Source organism: Silurus aristotelis (assembly GCF_946808225.1).
Source record: "Silurus aristotelis genome assembly, chromosome: 22".
Classification (NCBI taxonomy): Eukaryota; Metazoa; Chordata; class Actinopteri; order Siluriformes; family Siluridae; genus Silurus; species Silurus aristotelis.
The window spans coordinates 1,355,950-1,378,182 of record NC_139595.1 but is presented as its reverse complement, the minus strand read 5'-3'; the positions used below and the strand labels follow the sequence as shown (position 1 = coordinate 1,378,182).

The window sequence follows — 22,233 nt, the reverse complement described above, 5'->3', positions numbered from 1 at the left end:
ACAGGTGATTGAACTCAGGCTGCGAGAGGTTGCCCTCTTTAGTCCCAGCGGCCCTTTTCTGATTCAGTTCTTTTCCCTTTTTATCCCCCTGTTATCGCAAGCCCACTTAATCCTCTTAAAGCTGCGGAGAAGCTCTTTTTTTTTTCTTCTAGTGAAGGAGGGATGCGAGGGGTGTGCGGGTGGGGGAGGGGGGGGGATGCAGGGGGTAGGCGGCGGCACTCCAGCGCCTGTCACCGAGGTGCTGTTTCAGTCACACATAATTACGTATCAATGCAGCCATACACATCGCTTTTGAAAGGGCACAGGGCATTGTGGGTAAGTGGAAGAAGGCCAGGCCTCTCGGTGAATACAGCGTGTACTCTCACGGCTTGAAACTTTTCCTCGGCGTCCTCTAAAACTAGCAGGATGGGTTTGAGATCAGCCTCCGGTGACGCAGTTCCTCTCCAGATCTACCACCGCTGAAGTGTGCACTCTTCCTTGGAGCACTTTGGATAGATTCTGACCACTGCAGACCAGAACATCCCACAAGAGCTGCAGTTTTGGAGACGCTCTGACCCAGTTGTCTAGACGTCACAATCTGTCGCTCAAATCCTTACGCTCGCCCATTTTTCCTGCTTCTAACATCAACTTTGAGGATAAAATGTTCACTAATATATTCTACCCACCAACAGGTTCCATGATGAAGAGATCATCAGTGTTCTTCACGTCACAGCTCAGAATGTTATGTCATTATGTGATGTTTGATCAGTGTATAAGATTAAATAACAAACAAACATTCTGGACTGCAGTTACCATGAACAGTTGTTCCCTCAAATCAGTGAACAGATGAAACTGTAATGAATGGACATTCGACGTCACCCAGATGAGAATGGGTTCCATTTTGCATCTGGTTCCTCTCAAGGTTTTTTCCGTATGAAGTCTCAGGAAGTTTTTCCTTTCCTGTCACTTTTGCTGCTTTGGGACACTATTGTTAAAAAGCAAGACAACTAAGCATGTATATATAAGAGCTTTAAGGGTGTGAACGTTTATTTTGACTTCACAACCTCGACTCAAGTGTAGCAAAAGTTATTTAAATGGGAAAAAATAGTGAAGTTTGCTTTTTCTAAAAGCAGCTTTGACCCCCTGGAGTTCATTATTTCCCTCTAACAGCACACCATGTCCTATTTATTTCTTACTTTAATATTACATCATAGTTGAAAGATAATGGATTTGTCTTAGACACGTAAATTGAATCTTTGGCACCCTCTGGGATATTGAAGATTGCAGTTCTCATACTTTGTGTCCGTTTTCAATACTTGAGTAAATACACGTACGTGATTTTGTGTAATGTGACTTTGTGTAATCGTCTCAGAAAGTCCTCTATAAACAATCTGTGTACAGCTGTAAGCTTTTAATAGCACCGCGTGTGTGTGTGTGTGTGCGTGCGTGTGTGTGTGTGTGTGTGTGTGTGTGTGTGTGTGTGTGTGATGCTTCATTTGCTTATATTATCTTCTAGCTAATGATGTGCTTAACATGAAAATAATGATCCTGACTGAGATTCCTGACTCGGCAAACAACAGAAAAACAAAAAAAAAACATTTAAAAACTGTCAATCAATATGAATTTGCACACGTGAAAATAAAAATAAGATTTTAAGCCAAAACCTGTGAAACACCGATACTGATATATATATATTTTTTTGGTCCGGTTCCTGTAGTGCTCCAAACACGGCATGACCTCACCTGGCAGGTCACTAGGGCTCCAGGTGCAATCAAATAATCAAAATTCCTTTTTCTGTAAGATTCACACACACACACACACACACACACACACACACACACACACACACACACACACACACAAACACGTTCGCGTGTACGATGCGATGCACGGGCGAAAACAACTCGTCCCTAATGATCCCTGTTTCCTGAGTGTTAAAAAATGTAAATTTATGTAAAAGCCCATATGGAAAGACATATTTACAATACGTTTAGGTAATCACAAGATGCAGGCATGGAGAAGTATAGCGGGGCGGCCCCGACTCAGCCCACGCGCAAAATAGTTTTTTATGTATCATTAATTCTCTTTGCATTCCCAAATAACCCTATATTACGCCGGTAATACAGTAATCACTCACAATCGCACAGAAAATTATCTGCACTCATCTGTGGAATCAGAGGCGGACGGGGAAACGAGGGCCAAACATCCCATTTCGGGATCCTCTTGCGTCCTTAATGTTCAGCCAGAAGCCCGGCACATAAACGACAGCGCGGCCAATCTCCATCCCCGCGCCGATGGAACACTGTTTTCGAGCAGCTTAATGACAGCGGGGAGTCGATGGTCTTCGACGGCGCCGGCCTCAAAGTGCACACACCTTTTCATGCTACATTGGGCCAAATGCGAGGCAGGTTCGATAGAGGGGGTGGTCGTAGAGGGGGTTTGGGGGGCAGACACAGCGAGGACGGAAATTGAAGCTCGTACGCTCACGGAAAACAAAACAAACCCCTCAGAGCCGTGTGCTCGGCCTCAGGGAGCCTACAGCCAAGTATACGTGCACTCACACCCTAAAGCCGCGGTCACACTGCGCTTTTTATTCCACTGAACCACATTCAACACCTGCGAACACTTTAAACCCGAAATGCGGCTCTGTGCGATAATGTTTAGCATTCGGAAAGTCACGTTTGCTGAACTGTGACCTGGTTGAAGGCCGATAGAAGAGCGACGATACGCCACGGTGTGACCTCCGAAAATACAAGCTGGTGAAAGCAGTGATTAGCGCAGTGTCATCAAATTTATTTATTTTACACCAAACACAAATTAACCGGTTGCCGTAAGTATTCGCAGCGGGTGTCACGTGAGGTCAAGTCAATCGATGTGACGTGTGAACAGTAAGAGTGTGCACGTGAGTTATTCGTGTGAGAAAATCAGCCATTGGTAATGCAAACAATTAAAAAAAAGCATATTAAAAAAAAAAAATAATAATAATAAAAAAAAGGTGGGGGAAATAAAACGTGAAAAATGGAAAATTTGTGTGGAAAAGAATTTATGAACGGCCTGAAAAACAAGTGAAATGCGAAATTAAATAAATTACGTGAATAAATCACACACAAATATGACCAAAATTAAAAAATCATATATCATATGAAAAATGTGTACAAATTATTTAATTGAAATAAAATTTGATTGAAAATTAATGAATCATATCTAATATTCAAAATAATGAAGCTGAAAAATAAATTAGATATAAAAATAAAGGAATAGTTTAAAGACAACAGGTGAAAATAAGACATTTGAAGCGTAACACAAAGTGTCTTAACGTGTAAACATCATGTGATTGTTCTCAAAAACTTTTCTACCTTCTGTTCTGTATCATATTATCAGGTATCACATTCTGCAACTGAGAATAGACACGTGTACAGTAGTCTGTAGATGCAGTAGCATCTATGAACAATGGAGGGAATCTTTATAAAAATAATTTTTGCCTTTACTTGAACTAAAAGACTCAAACCTGTTCCAGCATGATGATGTCCCTGTGCACAAAGTCAGCTTCATGAAGATCTGCTTTACATTAGTGGAAGTGAAAGATCTCAAAGCTACTGAACACGTTTGGGATGAATGTGAATGCTGACTGCACCCCCCAGGCCTCCTCACCTTCTCACCTACATCAGTACATACTAACACCCTATTGGCTGAAGGAATCTCACAAAACCTCCACAAGCACAGGTCAAAATGTAGTGAAACATCAAATATATTCAGCCAAAAGGGTGATGTAGGTTGATCTGTGTTGTGACCACCCTGACTGGTGCTCGTGATATAAAAATAAAAGAATCTATTATAATAATTATAATTAAAAGCTGGTAATCTGAATGGAATTAAGTGGAATTATTTACTGATTTATGGGTGAAATAAAAACTTGTACAGCAAATAAGAGGGAAAAGTTTTGTGTACTATTATTACGGTTCTGAGGTTTATACAAATAACACAGAAAACGATCAAAGAAACTGTCTGATATCGCCATCTACTGGCCGGAGAGAGAGAGGTGCAAATGTACAGATTCAAAACAATTATTATGGGAAAATTTGCAAACATGCGGATCATGAATACGGATCCGCTGTGGCGACCCCTAAAAGGGAGAACCCGAAAGAAAGTTTTTATTATCGAAATACAAAATAAAGAAAGCCAAATGTATAAAAACATTTCATAACGAAAAATTCGCACCGAATTATTATTGATGATTTTTATTATTATTATTTTTTTTTAGTTCTTTAACAATAGCAGCAAATATAATTTGTTTCTATTTTGGAATTTCAGATATTATGACGTACCGTTAACTTGAAGAAAAATAGTAAAAGAGTAAAATGATCATTAAATGAAGGAATATTCTACTGTCAGGAATAAAAAAAAAACACAACAAACTATAACAGAGACAAAAGATATAATAATATAAATTATACTGCAGGACGATTTACAAAAAAATACAATTTGAGTGTGAATGCTGGATTGTGATTGGCTGGAAGAGGTTCAGTGGGAATGCTGGATTGTGATTGGCTGGAAGAAGTTCAGTGTGAATGCTGGATTGTGATTGGCTGGAAGAGGTTCAGTGTGAATGCTGGATTGTGATTGGCTGGAAGAGGTTCAGTGTGAATGCTGGATTGTGATTGGCTGGAAGAAGTTCAGTGTAAATGCTGGATTGTGATTGGCTGGAAGAAGTTCAGTGTAAATGCTGGATTGTGATTGGCTGGAAGAGGTTCAGTGTGAATGCTGGATTGTGATTGGCTGGAAGAGGTTCAGTGTGAATGCTGGATTGTGATTGGCTGGAAGAGGTTCAGTGTGAATGCTGGATTGTGATTGGCTGGAAGAAGTTCAGTGGGAATGCTGGATTGTGATTGGCTGGAAGAGGTTCAGTGTGAATGCTGGATTGTGATTGGCTGGAAGAGGTTCAGTGTGAATGCTGGATTGTGATTGGCTGGAAGAAGTTCAGTGGGAATGCTGGATTGTGATTGGCTGGAAGAAGTTCAGTGGGAATGCTGGATTGTGATTGGCTGGAAGAAGTTCAGTGGGAATGCTGGATTGTGATTGGCTGGAAGAAGTTCAGTGTGAATGCTGGATTGTGATTGGCTTGTAGTTCAGATAATTCACAGGTAGTTTGTATTTAAATCTAAATGAATGCGCTAATTTAATTTAATGCGTTAAAATTTATTTGCTAATAAAAACCTGTAACCATAGTAACATCCAGCTTCAGTTCCATCCAGAGTGAGACAGCGATTGGATACATTTCCTAATGACCTCACTGAGCTCCATGGAGGAGTTCTGCTTGTGGTTGAACTTCTATGGTGAATTTTGATTAACGACTTGAGGCATAAGATGCATTCAAAGAACTAGAGAAGAAAACGTAACAGAATGGAAAACTGCACCAGGAGTTACTCCAAAAGCTTTATTATTAGTTGACCATAATGTCTTTCTCTTTCAGGTAAATAACTGTAGTGTTCTGTCACTACTTTATCCGTGTGTGAGATGCAGAGCAGGAGATTGTAGATGTAACGAGTCGTATATAAAATGCGTAATGAAAATGAAGCATTATTTTGATCTATTCAGTCAGTTTTGCTCTGCAAAGACATTTTAATAACACCAGCAGGGGGCAGCATTGCGGCACTGAGCGTACGCACAGCTGGGAAAGCAGTCAGGTCGTATCTACACATGCATTCCGAGCTTCTTCAGCTGACCCGCAGCAGTTTACATAAGTAAATCGGGCCGAAGTTCGCGCACAAGTGCGGGAGGACGAGTTCCCCGAGCGCCGGCCGAGGAGCAAAGTGAAACGTGTCTGAGAAGAGACGAGTGAAGCTGCTGAGGTCCTGCACTCGAACCGTGATGTCCATCTCCTGCTGAGCGAGACGGAGCGCCTGCTCCACCACACACTCGTTCTGCAGCTGAGACAGAGAGCAGGTGGAGTAGAGCAGCTCTCCGCCTGGACGAGTCGCCCGGAGCCCTGCCCTGCATGAGAGCAAGGACGAGGAGGACAGGAGGACACATCAGTCCCAAAGCAGACGCCAATCAGTTTACACACGGACATGATCACTGAAATGATTTCTATTATCAAATAAAAAGGTTAAATTATCATGAATAATAATTTAGTTTTTTTAGTTTCATTTTGTGTCTTTCTAAATATAAAAGCCTGAAAATTAGTAAATAAATCCAGTGATACATTTAAAAAAAATTCATTTGATATAAAAAAAAAAAAATATATATATATATATACAGTACAGACCAAAAGTTTGGACACACCTTCTCATTCAAAGAGTTTTCTTTATTTTCATGACTATGTAAATTGTAGAGTCACACTGAAGGCATCAAGGGCTATTTGACCAAGAAGGAGAGTAATGGGGTGCTGCACCAGATGACCTGGCCTCCACAGTCACCGGACCTGAACCCAATCGAGATGGTTTAGGGGTGAGCTGGACCGCAGAGTGAAGGCAAAAGGGCCAACAAGTGCCAAGCATCTCTCGGGGAACTCCTTCAAGACTGTTGGAAGACCATTTCAGGTGACTACGTCTTGAAGCTCATCAAGAGAATGCCAAGAGTGTGCAAAGCAGTAATCAAAGCAAAAGGTGGCTACTTTGAAGAACCTACAATATGACATTTTTCAGTTGTTTCACACTTTTTTGTTATGTATATAATTCCATATATAATTCCACATGTGTTCATTCATAGTTTTGATGCCTTCAGTGTGAATCTACAATTTTCATAGTCATGAAAATAAAGAAAACTCTTTGAATGAGAAGGTGTGTCCAAACTTTTGGTCTGTACTGTATATGAAAATATATATATATATATAAATTACAAAATATGAATGTAATCATTCGGTTTTGTAAAACTACAGCAATATTAATCAATGTGAATTGATAATTGATTAGTTATTAATTGATTAGATTATTTAATGATTAACTACTAATTTAATTATTCATTAATTAATCAATTAATTAATTATTCATTCCAATTGTGTTACATCCCCCCCCCTTCACTTTGTCTCTATTGAAATAAAAAAAGAATTTGTAATTAATGAATATTTTGAATTCTGTGGCATCCAAATCCAAGGACTTTTTTACAACATCTTGAGAACAGTCATGTGATCGCTCTTCCAGCCTCTTCTATTTTAGACTCAATCAGCACCTGCTTCACTTTAGTTTATTTTATTTTATTTTTTTTTAGCTTTCCATAAGAGAGAAAAACAAAGACTTTGGAAAATATTTCTCAACAAACCCCTGAGCATCATGAGGACAGTGTTAATATTGTAATAAAACCATATAAATGTGTAAAACAGACTGATGTTGCTGCTGCACTGGGAATGACCTTTAATTCCTGTGGTGATCGTTTTAATTTTTTTTAAAGATGATTTTTAAAACAAAAACGACAGATTTTTATTTATTTTTTTTTTACTCACAGCAGGAGTTCCATCTGCAGTAAAGGAAGCATCTGTCTCTCTTTAGTCCTGGATCTTTTAAAGATGTTGTTCTCATCCTCCATCAGGGAATGTCTGTCTGTGGTACAGGGGACGTCTACTAACACCTGAGAGGAGCGATAGAAAAAGCAATAAGAGAGGGAAAGGAAGACAGAGAGCGAGAGAAAAATAAAAATACCATTTATTAACATACAACACGATCTTGTTTGGAATTCTCCCCGTTTTCCTTCCTCACTGATACTCACTCTGTCAAACTCCACATCTTCCATATTCCTCCACTTGCGACCGTCAAGGGACGTGACACGGATCTTGTCGTCACTTCTTAGCTCTTTGGGCACGTAGCTCTGGAGCGTTCTCTGCAGCTGGGTTGTGCGTGACCCAGACAAGTCATTGGCCCACAAAAACCCTGTGAGAAAGCTTCAATCAGGGACACACTTCAATTTAATATGGAACAACACCATAACCAGAAAGGCAGACATACGGACGGCTTGCGTCTGCAGGATGGCGAGAGTCTTTCCTCCAGGTCCGGCACACAAGTCCAAGACGGTGTGACCCGGCTGGACATCCAGCGCCAACACGGGGAGGACAGAAGCTGCGTCCAGGAGATAATAACTCAGTAATCCTGTGCTGTCTGGTCTGAGAGAAACAAGACATATGAAATATCATGCGCTAGTCACATAAAGAGGATCTATGAAAAAAGTCTTTCGCTACCTGGCAGGTTTAAATCGGGTTATGTTCCCTCTCGGGAAGACAAAACACTGGATATTCAGGTTGACACGAATCCGGTCTGTGGAAGAACAATCATTTTGTTCATCCGAAACCTTGTGTCCGTCTCGTTCTCTGGTGAAGTCTCTGCAGCCTTGAGATCGTAAAGTGGAGATCACGTCTGCGTTAGAGGCGAAGTTGTTCATCAAGGCTCCGTACTTCTGCTCCGATAACATCCCCAGGCGAATGGACGGCCACAGCTTTCCAAAATAGTTCTTATAGGTGGCATCGAAATGCTGCAGGGCGAGGGATGAGGCTAAGATCTTCGCTCTGGTGCTGGCCTGGTGGAGAATAAACAAAATCACAAGTGAATTAGTGCTTGTGTAGTGTGATCATGTTTCTGCCTGATTTCTTTGTAACTAAAAATGCATTAAACACCAGCACCTTTTTTTTTATATATTTAGGAGACACCTAAAAATTATATTTAAAATAATTTCCACAAGGCAGAGAAATAATTTTCAGCAAAATTTGATCTATTGCTAAATATTTAGGATCTTTTTTACGTGGTACTGCATATAATGAGTAGCGTTTTAAGCTGCAACTTACATGTAAATAAAGTCATTATTGCTGCTATTATTATTATTATTATTATAAAAGAAAACAATACTTTTCAAAGTCTCTGGATTAACTTGAATAAAAAAAAGAACTATTTAAACATTTTACCCATTTTGTTTTAACTCGATTCCGTCGCTGAATAAAACAAATCGAGTCTTTGAACTTGTTTATCAAAAATGCCTTTTTCACGTGCGCCGCCATTTTTAGGTGTCACCGATAAAAGAGTCCGCGACTCACAACAAACAGGTGTCGTTGGTTCCGTCCTGACGAATCGTTAATCCTCGGTTGAATTAAACATTTTATCACTAAATCAGCATTTTATTCATTTAGAGACATTTTAGAATTAATATTATTACAAATATATTACTATATAATTACTGTTACTTATTATTCAAACCGCACGGATGCTTCAACGTTATTTACTAAATTGTTAACTGAAAATAGATATTTCTTTGTAATGATGATCTCACAAGAGTTTCATTAAATATTATATAATTTTATAAAATATATAGTATCAATAGTGTTTAAGTTGTTTTTATAAAATTGATTAAAAAAATAAAACACACCAGTACTTTTAAGAAGTAAAAAAAACAACTTTCTGTGGGTGTGTGTGGGTGTGTGTGTGTGTGTGTGTGTGTGTGTGATTATAAAGTTATTTTAGGAAAGTTTTATACACTTTAAACATAGTTCATGAAAGAGAAATGATCACACAGAGAGCCAGAGGTAAGACTTCCTGTTATTTATTTATTAATTAAAAACATAAGTAAATAATAATAATTATTAGGTATTAACCCATTAAATCACATTTATTAAATGCCTTAACATTAAGTATATAAATTAATATCCTTTCCAAAAATTTAGTGTCATAGTATATGTGTGTGCATCCATATATATATATATATATATAGAGAGAGAGAGAGAGAGAGAGAGAGAGAGAGAGAGAGAGAGAGAGAACGCTTTCTGATGTGGACCAGCACAGAGAAGCTGAGATGAAGTTCAGCACTGCAGATGAAGTGAAGCAGGGGGTGATGTGATGTGATTATTAGTGTATACATGCAGCAAATAAATGAATCTTGAAAACAGTCCTGACTTGTCGAGCATCAATGAACTCATCATGAACATCTTCAGCAGTTTGATCTACAGGAGCTCGTCTGTTGGCTCGGAACCACACGGACCAGCCTTCACTCCTCATGTGCATCAATGATCCTCGTCCACCAAGACCCTGTCACCAGTTCATTATGATTTTGTCTTTTCAGGCTGCACACAAGATCTTAAGTTCATTGTATTAAGCTGCACTGCCCCTACTTTCATTTTTATTCCGCATTCATAACAGTGCGTGTATCTGGGAATAGTGACTGTAATAATAAATAACTCACTGTATGTGTCAGTATGAATACAAATATGGATTAATTTTCCAATTCAAATCACTGATTTACAGTTTATCTCATAAGCCCTTTTACAGCAAAGTCCAAAAATCTTTCTCCTGTGTTTAATTTATGTGGTCTACTTTTCAGGTCGTTGTTTAGCTGAGAAAAATAAAGTCACATTGACAGACATTTATTTTTCTTCCAATTTTCCCTCAACACCATTTCGCTTTTTATGTATCATTATTTTAATTTAGAAAATCAGGCTTAACCAAGTTAAAAAGATGTTCGACTTAAGCTCAGAAGGTCTTGAGGTCAAATCCCAGCACCACCAAGCTGACACAGCTGGGCCCATGAGCAAGGCCCTTAACCTTCACCTGCTCAGTGGATACATAAGAATTGTAAGTGGCTGTGAAGAAGGACGCCTGCAGTTCTGCAGAGAGACCACGAGGTGGCAGCAGAGTCAACGGCACATGAGCCGAGGTTTACGAACGAGCTTGTTTTTATTTATTTTTGTATAATTGAAAAAGGCGCTGTGGTTTACATAAAAAGAATTCATGCAAAGAAGAAAAACAAACAAACAAAACGTATCTTAAAAAAAAATTTAATAAAAAATAAAATGGACTTGAAAAAACAAAATGCATACACGTACAGTATAACATTTCAACACCACCATAATGAGGTCAAATAGAAAACCATGATAAATTAATAATAAAAAATTAATTATTAATAAATAAAAAAAAAAATGTTTAAAAGAAGAGAGAAATCTATCGATTCGGGTCGTACACACAGTGCACAAGGTCGTGGCGTGAAGATCTTCACCAGATTTGATTCTCCTTGTTGCTTTTCCCAACAAAGTCATTCATAGAGGACTGTAAAAAACAACCACAGTTCCAGGTTAGAGTTTGGATTGTTGCAAAAAAAAAAAAAAAAAAAAAAAAAAAACACGTCAGCAACTAAATTTTAGGAACATTTAGTTAGTGTTTTTCCAATTTGTTTTTTTTTTTTTTTTTTTTTTTTTTTTAGAATCGGAAGCATCATGTGTTACATTTACAGTACAAGAAATTTCCTTTGGTGTGCTGATGCTATAAAAACTATGAAAATCATAATAGTAGTTTACATATTTACAATTAATATTTGGTTTGTCCTCTATTTAGATCTATACACTGTACCATCTGGCTCCTCCCCCCTGTCCAGCTAATCAACTTAGCCTGATCTGGCCACGCCCACATATCCCCCCCCCCTCTCTGTGACCTGCACCCACCCCCTCCGACACGTCCGTTATGTCTGTAAACTGATTAAACCAGAACGTTCCCTCTTTCGACAGTCTCTAAAGGTTTTTTTAAATGATTTATCTCGAATACATTCAAATCTTTTTATCCAGAAAAACAAACATTTGCTTGTCAGGGAAGACGACATGCTGGAAAATAAATGTCCCCTGTGGGTATAACGAGTTCCACTCAATACAGAATCGAGCCGCCTGCTACAGACGATCCATCTCGCCCTTTTAGCGCTCAATTCTCCTGCTTCCTGTACAGGAATATTTATGGCGCCACATTCATCCCTCTTTTTCAGTCTGGAACAGTAAAGTGCAGTAATCAGAGTGACTGAGAAACAGCTCATGGTGGCACTGACCTGCAGGAGGAGTCGATCTCGCTTCAGCTTCTTATAGAACATCAGGACGTCAGCGTTGGCCTGGACCACTCGCGGGTCGAAGTCCAGGACACGGAGACCCTCCAGACTGCGAGCTCGAGACAGCGCGACGTAAGCCTGTCCGCTCTCGAACACACGAGCCAGAGAGATCTCCACGCAGTCCAGAGTCATGCCCTGTAACGAAGCCAGGAGCAACAAGTCAACATCTAGCCGTGTTTAATTACGCCGTAATTAACAAAATAATCAGGGGTCTAAGTATTAAAGCAAACTGTGAGGACCTGCTCGAATGTTCTCATAACCGATTGCAACCATCAACACTTAAAATGATCTGGAACTGGAGACTCCTTCCCTCCTCAATCATCAGTACCTGATCTCACTAAAGCTCCTGAAGCTGAACGATCCCTAATCCCCCAAATCGTGTTTAAAGCGGTCAAATGAAAAGTGGAGTTTATTATAAGAGACAGAGCTCATTATGATGTTCAGGAGCATATGGGTGCGATGATCAGGGGTGCACATACGTTTTTTGCCATCAAAATAATCCTCCATATTGTTTACAGGGCAACTGTATAAAAAAAAACCCACAACAAGCGCAAGCCTCTGTAGCTCGTGTCACCGGAACCGAGCAATCAAACGCATGCATGATGCACTTCCATCTGTAGCCAATAAGCCTAATTACCCAGAGCTCCATCTACAGCTAAATGAAAGCCATTAGTTCTGCTGGCATGCGGCCTGGAGGCAGCGGGTAAAGCTTCCGACGCACTGTGGCTGCGATGAAAAAGAAATCTGTAATCTACACTAATGTTATAAATGTCTCTGTAAACGAATGAGTCATCGAGACTTTTTTTTTTTTTTTAAAAGCTGATATAGAAGGTTAAGACGTCAGCGGTGAATCAGGTCTGACTCAGTGGCCTGCAGAGGTTGAATCTATGAGTCAGTGGAGCGCTCACTTGACTCTTGTGGATGGAGATGGCCCAGGCCAGCTTTAACGGGAGCTGCTGGCGACTCAGGTACACTCCCCCGGCCGCCTTAAACGTCCAGCGCTCGCGCTTCATCACTTCCACAGCGCCGCACAGGAAGCGCACTCTTGGGAGACCTGATGCACAGAGAGAACCAGATACCGGACATGCAGATGATTCGATTATTACATCACTACAAGATTACTCCAAGGACAGCTGTAGTAGGGAGAAGAATAAAAATTAGCAATAAATTCATTATATATAGACGAGGGCTTGGGTTTTATTTTGTATTAATCTTATTGTTTTAAACAAAAATTTACCCCCTGTTACACCTGAACCTTTTTCCAACAATTACACACCGAACTAACATTTTCTGCCCAAGTTACATGTACAGATTCGTTGCAAAATGCAAACCGTGCTTTAGAAACTAGAGGTTTCCCGACAGTGGATTTTATGGACAGGTTGTTTCGTACTTAACTGATTAATCAATTGATAGTTTTAAAATATAGATATTGGATATAAAAACTAAAAATTTACATTAACCTTTATGTAAAATAGAACTGAACTTTATTACAAACAAAAAAAAAAAAGGGCAGCCTGCAGTCAAAAACAAACAGCACGTAGTGGCAGTGATTTGCCACTAGAGGCCGCTCTAGTAATGACAGCGGACCGGAAGCTGATCTGTACGGATTTTCCCAGCAATCAACTATCAGAACCAATTAATCGCTCTACCAGAGACGCTCATTTGCATGTAGGTAAAGTGCACGAATGACAGAGCATTAAATAAGCAGTTAGGGTGAAGCCTGGGAGACCGAACGGGATGTTATTTAGAGAATTTGATCTTCAGTCAGCCGAAAATGTTCTCTGGATTTTTTTTCAGTTTCTGATTTACACAAGGATGCGTTCCTGATCGAGTTTCTCTGGATAAGAGCGTCTGCGGAACGTAATAAAACATGCAGATTAAACTTCGCAGAACCTGAATTGGGGATATTTACAACAAGGTAGCAGAACGAAGTCATTAATACAAACATATGATATAACAGATCTTTAGTTTATACCTTGATTTCCTGGTAGAAAGTCAACCACGACGCCTCTCGCACCGTTCACCAGGCCTCTCTGTACATCCAGGTTCTTGGTCAGCATAACCTTTAAAAACAAATCCCAAGCAAAAAGATATTATGAAGTTGTTTACACTTTTAATAGTAGCTGAAAATGAGCTATAAGAGCATGCTAGCTCTCACCTGAGCGCCCACTTTCAGCTGTAACGTGTGGCCCACTGGACTTTGTGCATCGATGGTTTTGACCAACACGGGGTCGCTGTCCAGAGCCTGGAACACGCGCAAGGGTCCTAAAACCAGACAGATGTAAAATGTACTGGTGGAGTCTCTGAAGGTCTGGAGAATATTTTTGGAATCGTGCTATAGATTCACTATATACTATAATTGTCAGAGGAACCAAACATCCTGGAACCTGTGAGAAGAAGCATCGATGTGTCTCACAGCTTGAAATGTTCCAACACACCTGGCAGCTGCTGGAGTTTGTTCTCGTTAGTGAGCTCCACGTCGTCCTTGTGTGTGCACAGCCTGGTGGCTACGATACCATCCCGCTCGATGGGGTTGCTGGCGCTCCTCAGAAGCCGGGCAGTGACTTCCTCAGTGACTCTGGGGGGAAAGAAGAAGGAAAAGGAAGAAACAGGAAGTACTTAGATCAATGATTTCATTGAAAACGAACAACAACTAGCTGAAGATCATGATCCTCTAGATGTTGTTACCTGCCCACTCTTACAGCCTGCAGCAGCGAGATGAAGGTTCGGTCCGTCTGCCTGCGTACCTCAGTCAGCTCCATGTTCACGTGGATGCACTTCCTCCAGCTCCTCCCCTGAGGAACACCAAGAACACGCTTAATGGTCCAAACCGAACTGGTTGCTAATTAGTGTAAAAGCGCAAACGAAACAAATGTGAATAATTCATGTTGCCTAGTAACAAGAAGGAGCCCAAAAAAACCCCTACGTGATTAGACAGAGTAAAAAACACTCATCCTTTATCTCATAAATCCGTTGGGTTTTCAGTCACGGACACATGAAAGGGCTCCGATTTTCTGATTGTTTTTTTTGTTAATGAAGGAGAAGCACAACGTACAAAAACACAGAAATACGACTGATGAGTGTTTACTCAACCCAGAGAACAAGTAAAAAGAGTTTCATAATGAAACAGGGCTCCATTAGAATCCCCCTTTTGCTTTTGTGAAATAATTGGATCAGCATCCAGAAGGAAATTTAATAAGTCTCGTCTCTTTAGAAGGAAAAAATGTAGAATGATATGAAGCATTTATATGGATTACTAAAAATTGGAGGCGTGTTCCAGTGTTTAACAGAAAAGGGAAAAAAAAGGCAAATTATATAAAAAGCTCAAAAACAGAAATGTAATTAAATAGGAGGGGGGGAGGGGGGAGGGGGGGGGTTAAGTTTAGAAAGACAAGGACCCTGTAGTAGCAAAAATATAAAAAATCAAAAAGAAGGAATTTTTTTTTTTTTTTTTTATAAAAAATTAAGAATTAAATAGAAATTGTAATAAATAAGATTATAAAACTAATTTCAAAAAACAAAAAGGGGCCATTAAATAAAATAAAAGTAAAAATAAATTTTTTTAATAAAAAGTAATAAATTGCATAAAGCATAATTGTATTTTATAGTAATTTATGTAATTAATGTAATATATTATATGAAATATTTATTATAATGTAATTTATAGTTTTAGTAATTATTACTGTTATAAATTGACAGTATTTAGAGGTCATATTCAATAAGAAAAATTCACAATATAAAACTAAATTGGGAGAAAAACAGTTCCGTCTATGATTACATTCATACGCCATTAATGTGAGTTACAAACTAAAGTAAATCAATAAAACATGAGAAAATCAGGGAGATTCTTGTTGCAGCTCGAACCAGGAGTTACAGCGTATTTTGTGCGATTTCCTACCTGGAAGCAGAAACTGGGTTTCTCTTTTCCTTTAGTCACAGGAGGAAGCTGGAGAAAATCTCCACACACGATCAGCTGAATTCCTCCGAATGGCTCGGTGGATCTTCTAATCGACCTGCAAGAACCAGAAGCACAGAGCTCATTTAGCCACACACACACACACACACACACACACACACACACACACACACACACACACACACACACACACACACACACACACACACACACACACACACACACACACACACACACACACACACACACACACACACACACACACACACACACACACACACACACACACACACACACACACACACACACACACACACACACACACACGTAATGTTCAGAGTCATTAATTCGCAATAAAATGTCCTCATTGTGAGGTCTGAATCAGACGTTTATTGTACGGTATTCAGTCACACACACACACACGCACGCACGCACGCACACACGCACACACGCACACCTAATTAACATAAAATACATGAAGTTGTACTGCTACACAAATTTGCACAATTAAAGCTAAAATGAATGAGTAACTGGAGATGTGTTAGAAATAACATCAGCACAAGATCTGAATGAAGAAACGTGGGTTCGGTGACCAACATTTAAGATGTTGAACTTGAAAGGTCACGAGTATAAACCCATTTGTGAGCATCATGATTATAAACTTGTCATATCACCCAGACTTAATGCAGGAGATCTTCAAAATCAGGGTTTAATTAAACATAAACTAAAGTATATGTCCAGAAATATTGGGACACCTGACTTTTATATTCTTCTTCTCCAAACTGTTACTGCACACAATTGTATGATCTATTTGGATGCAGGAGCTTGACATTTTCCCTTCATTTGAACTAGGAGACTCAAACCTGCTCCAGGATGACAATGCTCTTGTGCACAAAGCCAGCTCCATGAAGATCTACTTTACATGGGATGGAAGTGTATGGAAGTTCTTGAGTGGCCTGCTCTGAATAAATGCTGACTGTACCCCAGGCGTCCTCATCTCACCTCCAGCATTACTTGACTTTACTAAACACCTGTGTGGCTCAATCGTACTCCAAAATCTAGTGGAACAACTTCCCAGAAGAGAAGAGGAAATCAGGGACAGATTGGTCCTTTTTGAACATCCCATTCCACATTTATGCTCAGGTGTCCACAAACCTTTAGCCAGATAATTTATGGTATTTCTTAAAATATTTTTACCCACTTTACTGAACATGTGACGGCAGAAAATAAATTGATCATCATTCAATCTGCAAATACAGAAAAATTTAAACTATTGACGTGCCTGGCGATGGATTCCAGCTTGTCAAAGAACTCTGCGTCCACCATGGAGATCTCGTCAATAACGAGGTGTTTGCAGCTGGTCCAGTGCTGCAGGACTCCAGGCCGCTGTGCGAGCTCCAAACACTGCTCCAGAGGAGCGGAACCAGAACCAATACCTTAACGATCAAAGAGCAAGACCCGTGAAACGGAGACAGATAATAATAAAAAAAATTATATTAATTAAAAGTATTAGTTTAATCCAATATCAATCCTATTTCACTCAATCCAATCCCAACTTTATAATCCACCCAGTCACTATCTAATCTGAACTTTCATCAAACCTTAAATCAAACTATCCATCCAAACCAATTCCATTATCCAACCCAAAATATCAATCCTCTAATCCCAATCCACCTTATTACAATTTTATATCCTCCTCAAACTCCAAGCTATTGTCCCATTCAGTCCCATTTAAAGATCCGCTCCAATCCAGCCAACCCCAAATAATCCATCCATTTACACCAAACCCCCCTCCCCCCCATCCATCCATCCATCCGTCCGTCCAACCACCAATCATACCATCCATCCGTGCGTCCAACCACCAATCATACCATCCGTTCGTCCGTCCGTCCAACCACCAATCATACCATCCGTCCGTCCGTCCGTCCAACCACCAATCATACCATCCGTCCGTCCGTCCGTCCAACCACCAATCATACCATCCGTCCGTCCGTCCATCCAACCACCAATCATACCATCCGTCCGTCCGTCCATCCAACCACCAATCATACCATCCATCCGTGCGTCCAACCACCAATCATACCATCCATCCGTCCGTCCAACCACCAATCATACCATCCATCCGTCCGTCCATCCAACCACCAATCATACCATCCATCCGTCCGTCCATCCAACCACCAATCATACCATCCAGCCGTCCCTCCGTCTGTCCAACCACCAATCATACCATCCATCCATCCCTCCGTCTGTCCAACCACCAATCATACCATCCATCCGTGCGTCCAACCACCAATCATACCATCAATCCATCCGTCCAACCACCAATCATACCATCCATCCATCCGTCCAACCACCAATCATACCATCCATCCATCCGTCCAACCACCAATCATACCATCCATCCGTCCGTCCATCCAACCACCAATCATACCATCCAGCCGTCCCTCCGTCTGTCCAACCACCAATCATACCATCCATCCATCCCTCCGTCTGTCCAACCATCAATCATACCATCCATCCATCCCTCCGTCTGTCCAACCACCAATCATACCATCCACCCTTCCTACTATCCATCATGAACTCTAACCTGCAAAACTGTGTAATGTCGTCCCTCCTATATGACAGGCAGCTACACCTGTACTGGCCGTGGCGTAGGTGCTTTTAGGAGGCAGTGATCCCACAATCCGTTTCAGCAGGAAAGACTTCCCCGTACCTTCCAACACAAACGCACAATATTAGAGTGTAGATACAGCGAGCGCTCTGTCACAAATAACACTCGCCGTGATCGCGTTCACGACTGATTGTTTTTAAAACATGATAAATAACTCGTAACATCATAAGTCCTTATGGCACTAAATTTTTGACCAAACATTCAGATTTGTGACAACATGTCTACAACTTGTAAATACCTGCACTTCCAGTAAAAAACACATTCTTCCCACTCAACACTGCATTCAGAACCGCCATCTGCTCTTTGCTGAGTTTTTGAGCAACTGGCAACGTGAGGACAGGCTTCTTATGAGGATGAGTTTTAACCTGAAAAACAGAGGACAAATAGCTGGGATTAATCTTCAAGACAAAGCTAAACGCTGCATGTTTGGTGTGTGTGTGTGTGTGTGTGTGTGAACACAAGCTAATCATTTATTTTTTTAAGTAATGGTTAAAGTTTAGAATGAAATCAGGTTTGTTGAAGCTTTTGAATGTCTCAAACATTCACTGATGTAAATCCATAAACCTGGACAAAAAGCCATCAGAGATGAAAACAGTCATTACAGTTCAGTGTCAGTTCACACCAGCAGCCTCAGGTATGAGGCACGGCCTAAAGTCTGAACCTGAATCAGATGATTTAATACTTTTGGTTGCCAGAAAAGGAGAAAAATGTCCATTTTGTTCAAATTATGCTTTAATTATAACCATAATTAGGAGAAGAATCGTAGATCAGTGTTGATTATACCAGGCTGGTGTCTCCATCCGCTCGGGGTCGTTTGAGCTGCTGTCGGCCGTCTGTCCTGTTCACAGCTCTCTCAGTCAGCGCTTTGACCTGCACCGGGGCGTTCACTTTACTCCTCAACTCGTTGGCCTTCTGGATGTCTTTCTGCTGCACAGGGCTGATGATCTCGAAGCTCCTCGGCACCCCCGCCCTCATCCTGGCCCTTTCACTGACTGGGTTACTTCCCCGTGACGCTTCATGTTTTATACTCAGGGTCTTCAGGAAGGTTTTCAGGCGGTCAGGGGGACAGTCGGAGATCAGGAGCTGTGCATTGTTGTGTGGAAAGTTCACCGTGCACTTTCCATCCTTGACAAACCGTGTGAAGAGACGGAAGTCATCACGTAAAGCAAAGCTCTCAGGGGGGGAACCACGGACGTCCTGAACACGCAGCACCAGCTCACGGAACTCGTCCCGGCCCAGAGTGACCGCAGCACGGCGGAGAACCCGCCGCTGTAACGCATGACCTGCTGATGCTCCACTCACACGCTCCACTGCAACACTGCACTCCAGTCTCGCCCCATCCTCCACCTGCAACATCTCAGACCCTGGACAAACTGCAAAGAGCAACCACTCGAGAACTGGAGAGTAAAACAAACTACTATTCAGTTTCTGCATGTTTATCTCAGGATTTCACACTGTCTCTAACACACACACACACACACACACACACACACACACACACACACACACACACACACACACACACACACACACACACACACACACACACCTGAAGCTCATCAAACGCTTAATATGACCTTTTATAAACCTTTTGAATGACCAACACAGTTTTAGACAAATTCTTTTTTTTTTTTTACTGCATTTTCTATAATTATACACAACCTGCACTGTGTGTTACTGTTATTATTGTGGTTATTAGTTTTATTTTAGCATTTCTTGTGTGGGTATTTATCATTAGCTATGCTAAATTTTCCCCCAAACATTAACATCAAATATAAATATAAAAATATTAAGAAACAAAGCTTATTTTAGATCATGCATAATATATTTAAAATATCTATATAATAATGTATATAAACTATTTTATTTGCATTTGGATTGTTGACTTCAATTCAAAATAGTCTACATGGACAATATAATTATTATAATAAATAAAATGTTATTTCATGTTGACTATTAGAGGACAGATGTACAGATGTATGTTTGGTTAAATCCATGAAAAAAGGTTTGACTGTTTGCAGAAATCTACCAAAAAATTACCATCAGAACGATTTAAACAAAATAAATATAGAATTATACATAAATTATAGCTTTTTTTATTTTTATTTTAAAACGTCAAACTGTAATGTTGCAATGAAATGACAGTAAAGTGATGAACTCACCGGCACACTGGGCTTCACTTCACCGCAGCAAACAAAACCACGCCGGAAATTTCAAACGCAAAGCTTTAACCGGAACAGCCAATCAAATCGAGGCATTTAAATACACAACCAATGAACGATAACTTCCGTAAAAACTGCCGGTGACGTCAACGCAAAACATTGAAACGCTTTAGGACGGGGTTGCCAGTTCCGTTTTTTCTTTGTGAAACTTTTAACTTTAAGTACTTATTTTTCTATTACATTTTATTTGTTTAGTTCTTTATTTTCTCTATTTTTATTTGTTCACCTCTATATTTTATTGATAAATAATTATTTATTTATTTATGTATAAATAAAAATCTGTTAAAAATATATATTTTTTTATAAATATAAATCAGCTAAATCTTCAACGAAAAACTAAATGTATGAATCTATTTATTGAGTCTTTAATTATAATTTAAATTAATATACCTATATTGTAAACAAAACTTTGTTAATCAAATAAGTGAATAAATGAATAAACCCATAACAGACTAATTTTAAAGTATAAATGTGTGTCAGCACTTCTGGATACATGAGAATTTTAATATTAATAAAAATATTAATTATCTTTAAATACTACTTCAGAAAATGTATGTAACAATGTATTTAGCAATGATTATTAAGCAGTTCACTAAAGCTGGACCTGGCAACCCAAGGGTGTATTTAAAATGATCTTATTTTTAAAGGTTTTTGAAGTTATAATTAATATTATAACATTACAATAGATAGAAATGCATTAAAACAGGTTATACCACTGAACTGATCTGGGATAAACTGGATCACAAGAAATAAATCTCCAACCAGTGAAGAAAAAGTTTTACAAGAGACACAGCAAATTATTTCAGTTGAATGTTTGGAGAAACGAACTGACGGATGCTGAAAGTGTGGGAAGCTGTACTTCATGCTGAGGAAGGATTTTTTTAAGGAAATGAAGTGGGACATCTGGACATTTATAGATTTGTTCTTTAGATTCCCGAGTTTGTCACATAGAAACAATAGGAACATGCACGTGTCCCTCAAAAACCTTAAAAGTCTCTGTGTTTCCAGACTTTTGACATTCACATTTTCACTAATTCCAGTTACAATTCATACATTTTTGGGGTTAATTTCTCCTGTTTCACCTCCTCTGAATATCCACAGTGGTACACTTACACCTAATTGGGAAACACTGGTGAAATGTACAGTACACTTAATACTGATTTGTTACTAATGAACACGTCATCAATAAGAGACGTTTAAATTGACACGTCAGTGAACGAGGACGTCTCATGCTGCCTTGATTTCCTCCAGCCTTAATGTCTAAAAAAGGGTGGAGCTACAATGCATTAAAGAGAAGTGAGGACTCAAAAATTAAAAAATGAGGAAGACCAAAGTCCTCGAATTTCTGTTGTCTCCTTTATGGTCTCCTTTATGCCGTAATCAGGTGACTGTCTTCCAAATCACATGCAAAATCAACCACTTCATTTCATTTCACTTCAATTCAACACAGAAAAAAAACATCTCCTTTCTCATGCAGGTTGCTTTTAGAGCGCACGGCAGGCGAAACATATTTCTCAGGAAAGTCTCAGTTTCCACGTGTACTTTTCATTTTTCACACGTCTGCTACAGAACGAAAGATCGGCATGGGAGCCAGGAGGCAGGACCAACAGCAA

General features: G+C 39.8%; 2 protein-coding genes across 2 annotated transcripts; both read right to left on the bottom strand.

The window, feature by feature from the left end:
• Positions 1–5,578: 5,578 nt before the first annotated feature.
• nsun4 (NOP2/Sun RNA methyltransferase 4) lies at positions 5,579–9,021 on the bottom strand. Its single transcript, XM_083526263.1, has 6 exons — positions 8,864–9,021; positions 8,147–8,481; positions 7,917–8,071; positions 7,681–7,841; positions 7,418–7,542; positions 5,579–5,970 (listed from the first exon to the last, which is right to left on the bottom strand). The coding sequence occupies exons 1-6, from the start codon at positions 8,954–8,956 to the stop codon at positions 5,694–5,696; spliced, it is 1,146 nt and encodes a 381-aa protein (XP_083382389.1). The 5' UTR covers positions 8,957–9,021; the 3' UTR covers positions 5,579–5,693.
• A 1,829-nt stretch (positions 9,022–10,850) lies between these two features.
• pif1 (PIF1 5'-to-3' DNA helicase homolog) lies at positions 10,851–20,661 on the bottom strand. The gene is made up of 13 exons (XM_083525262.1): positions 20,561–20,661; positions 19,182–19,771; positions 18,637–18,763; positions 18,315–18,440; positions 17,010–17,163; positions 15,710–15,824; positions 14,500–14,606; positions 14,250–14,389; positions 13,970–14,076; positions 13,787–13,874; positions 12,720–12,865; positions 11,755–11,946; positions 10,851–10,991 (listed from the first exon to the last, which is right to left on the bottom strand). The coding sequence occupies exons 2-13, from the start codon at positions 19,752–19,754 to the stop codon at positions 10,938–10,940; spliced, it is 1,929 nt and encodes a 642-aa protein (XP_083381388.1). The 5' UTR covers positions 19,755–19,771; positions 20,561–20,661; the 3' UTR covers positions 10,851–10,937.
• Between the last annotated feature and the right edge of the window lie 1,572 nt (positions 20,662–22,233).

Coding starts and splice junctions, on each gene's coding strand:
- nsun4 (XM_083526263.1), bottom strand. CDS start 8,956: ATGGCGGCGCACGTGAAAAAGGCATTTTTGATAAACAAGTTCAAAGAC. Junction 8,072..8,146: donor ACCCGATTTAAACCTGCCAG/GTAGCGAAAGAC, acceptor TGTTTCTCTCAG/ACCAGACAGCACAGGATTAC. Junction 5,971..7,417: donor CTGCAGATGGAACTCCTGCT/GTGAGTAAAAAA, acceptor GCTCTCATGCAG/GGCAGGGCTCCGGGCGACTC.
- pif1 (XM_083525262.1), bottom strand. CDS start 19,754: ATGTTGCAGGTGGAGGATGGGGCGAGACTGGAGTGCAGTGTTGCAGTG. Junction 18,441..18,636: donor GTTTTTTACTGGAAGTGCAG/GTATTTACAAGT, acceptor TTGTGTTGGAAG/GTACGGGGAAGTCTTTCCTG. Junction 17,164..18,314: donor GACATTACACAGTTTTGCAG/GTTAGAGTTCAT, acceptor TTGATCGTTAAG/GTATTGGTTCTGGTTCCGCT.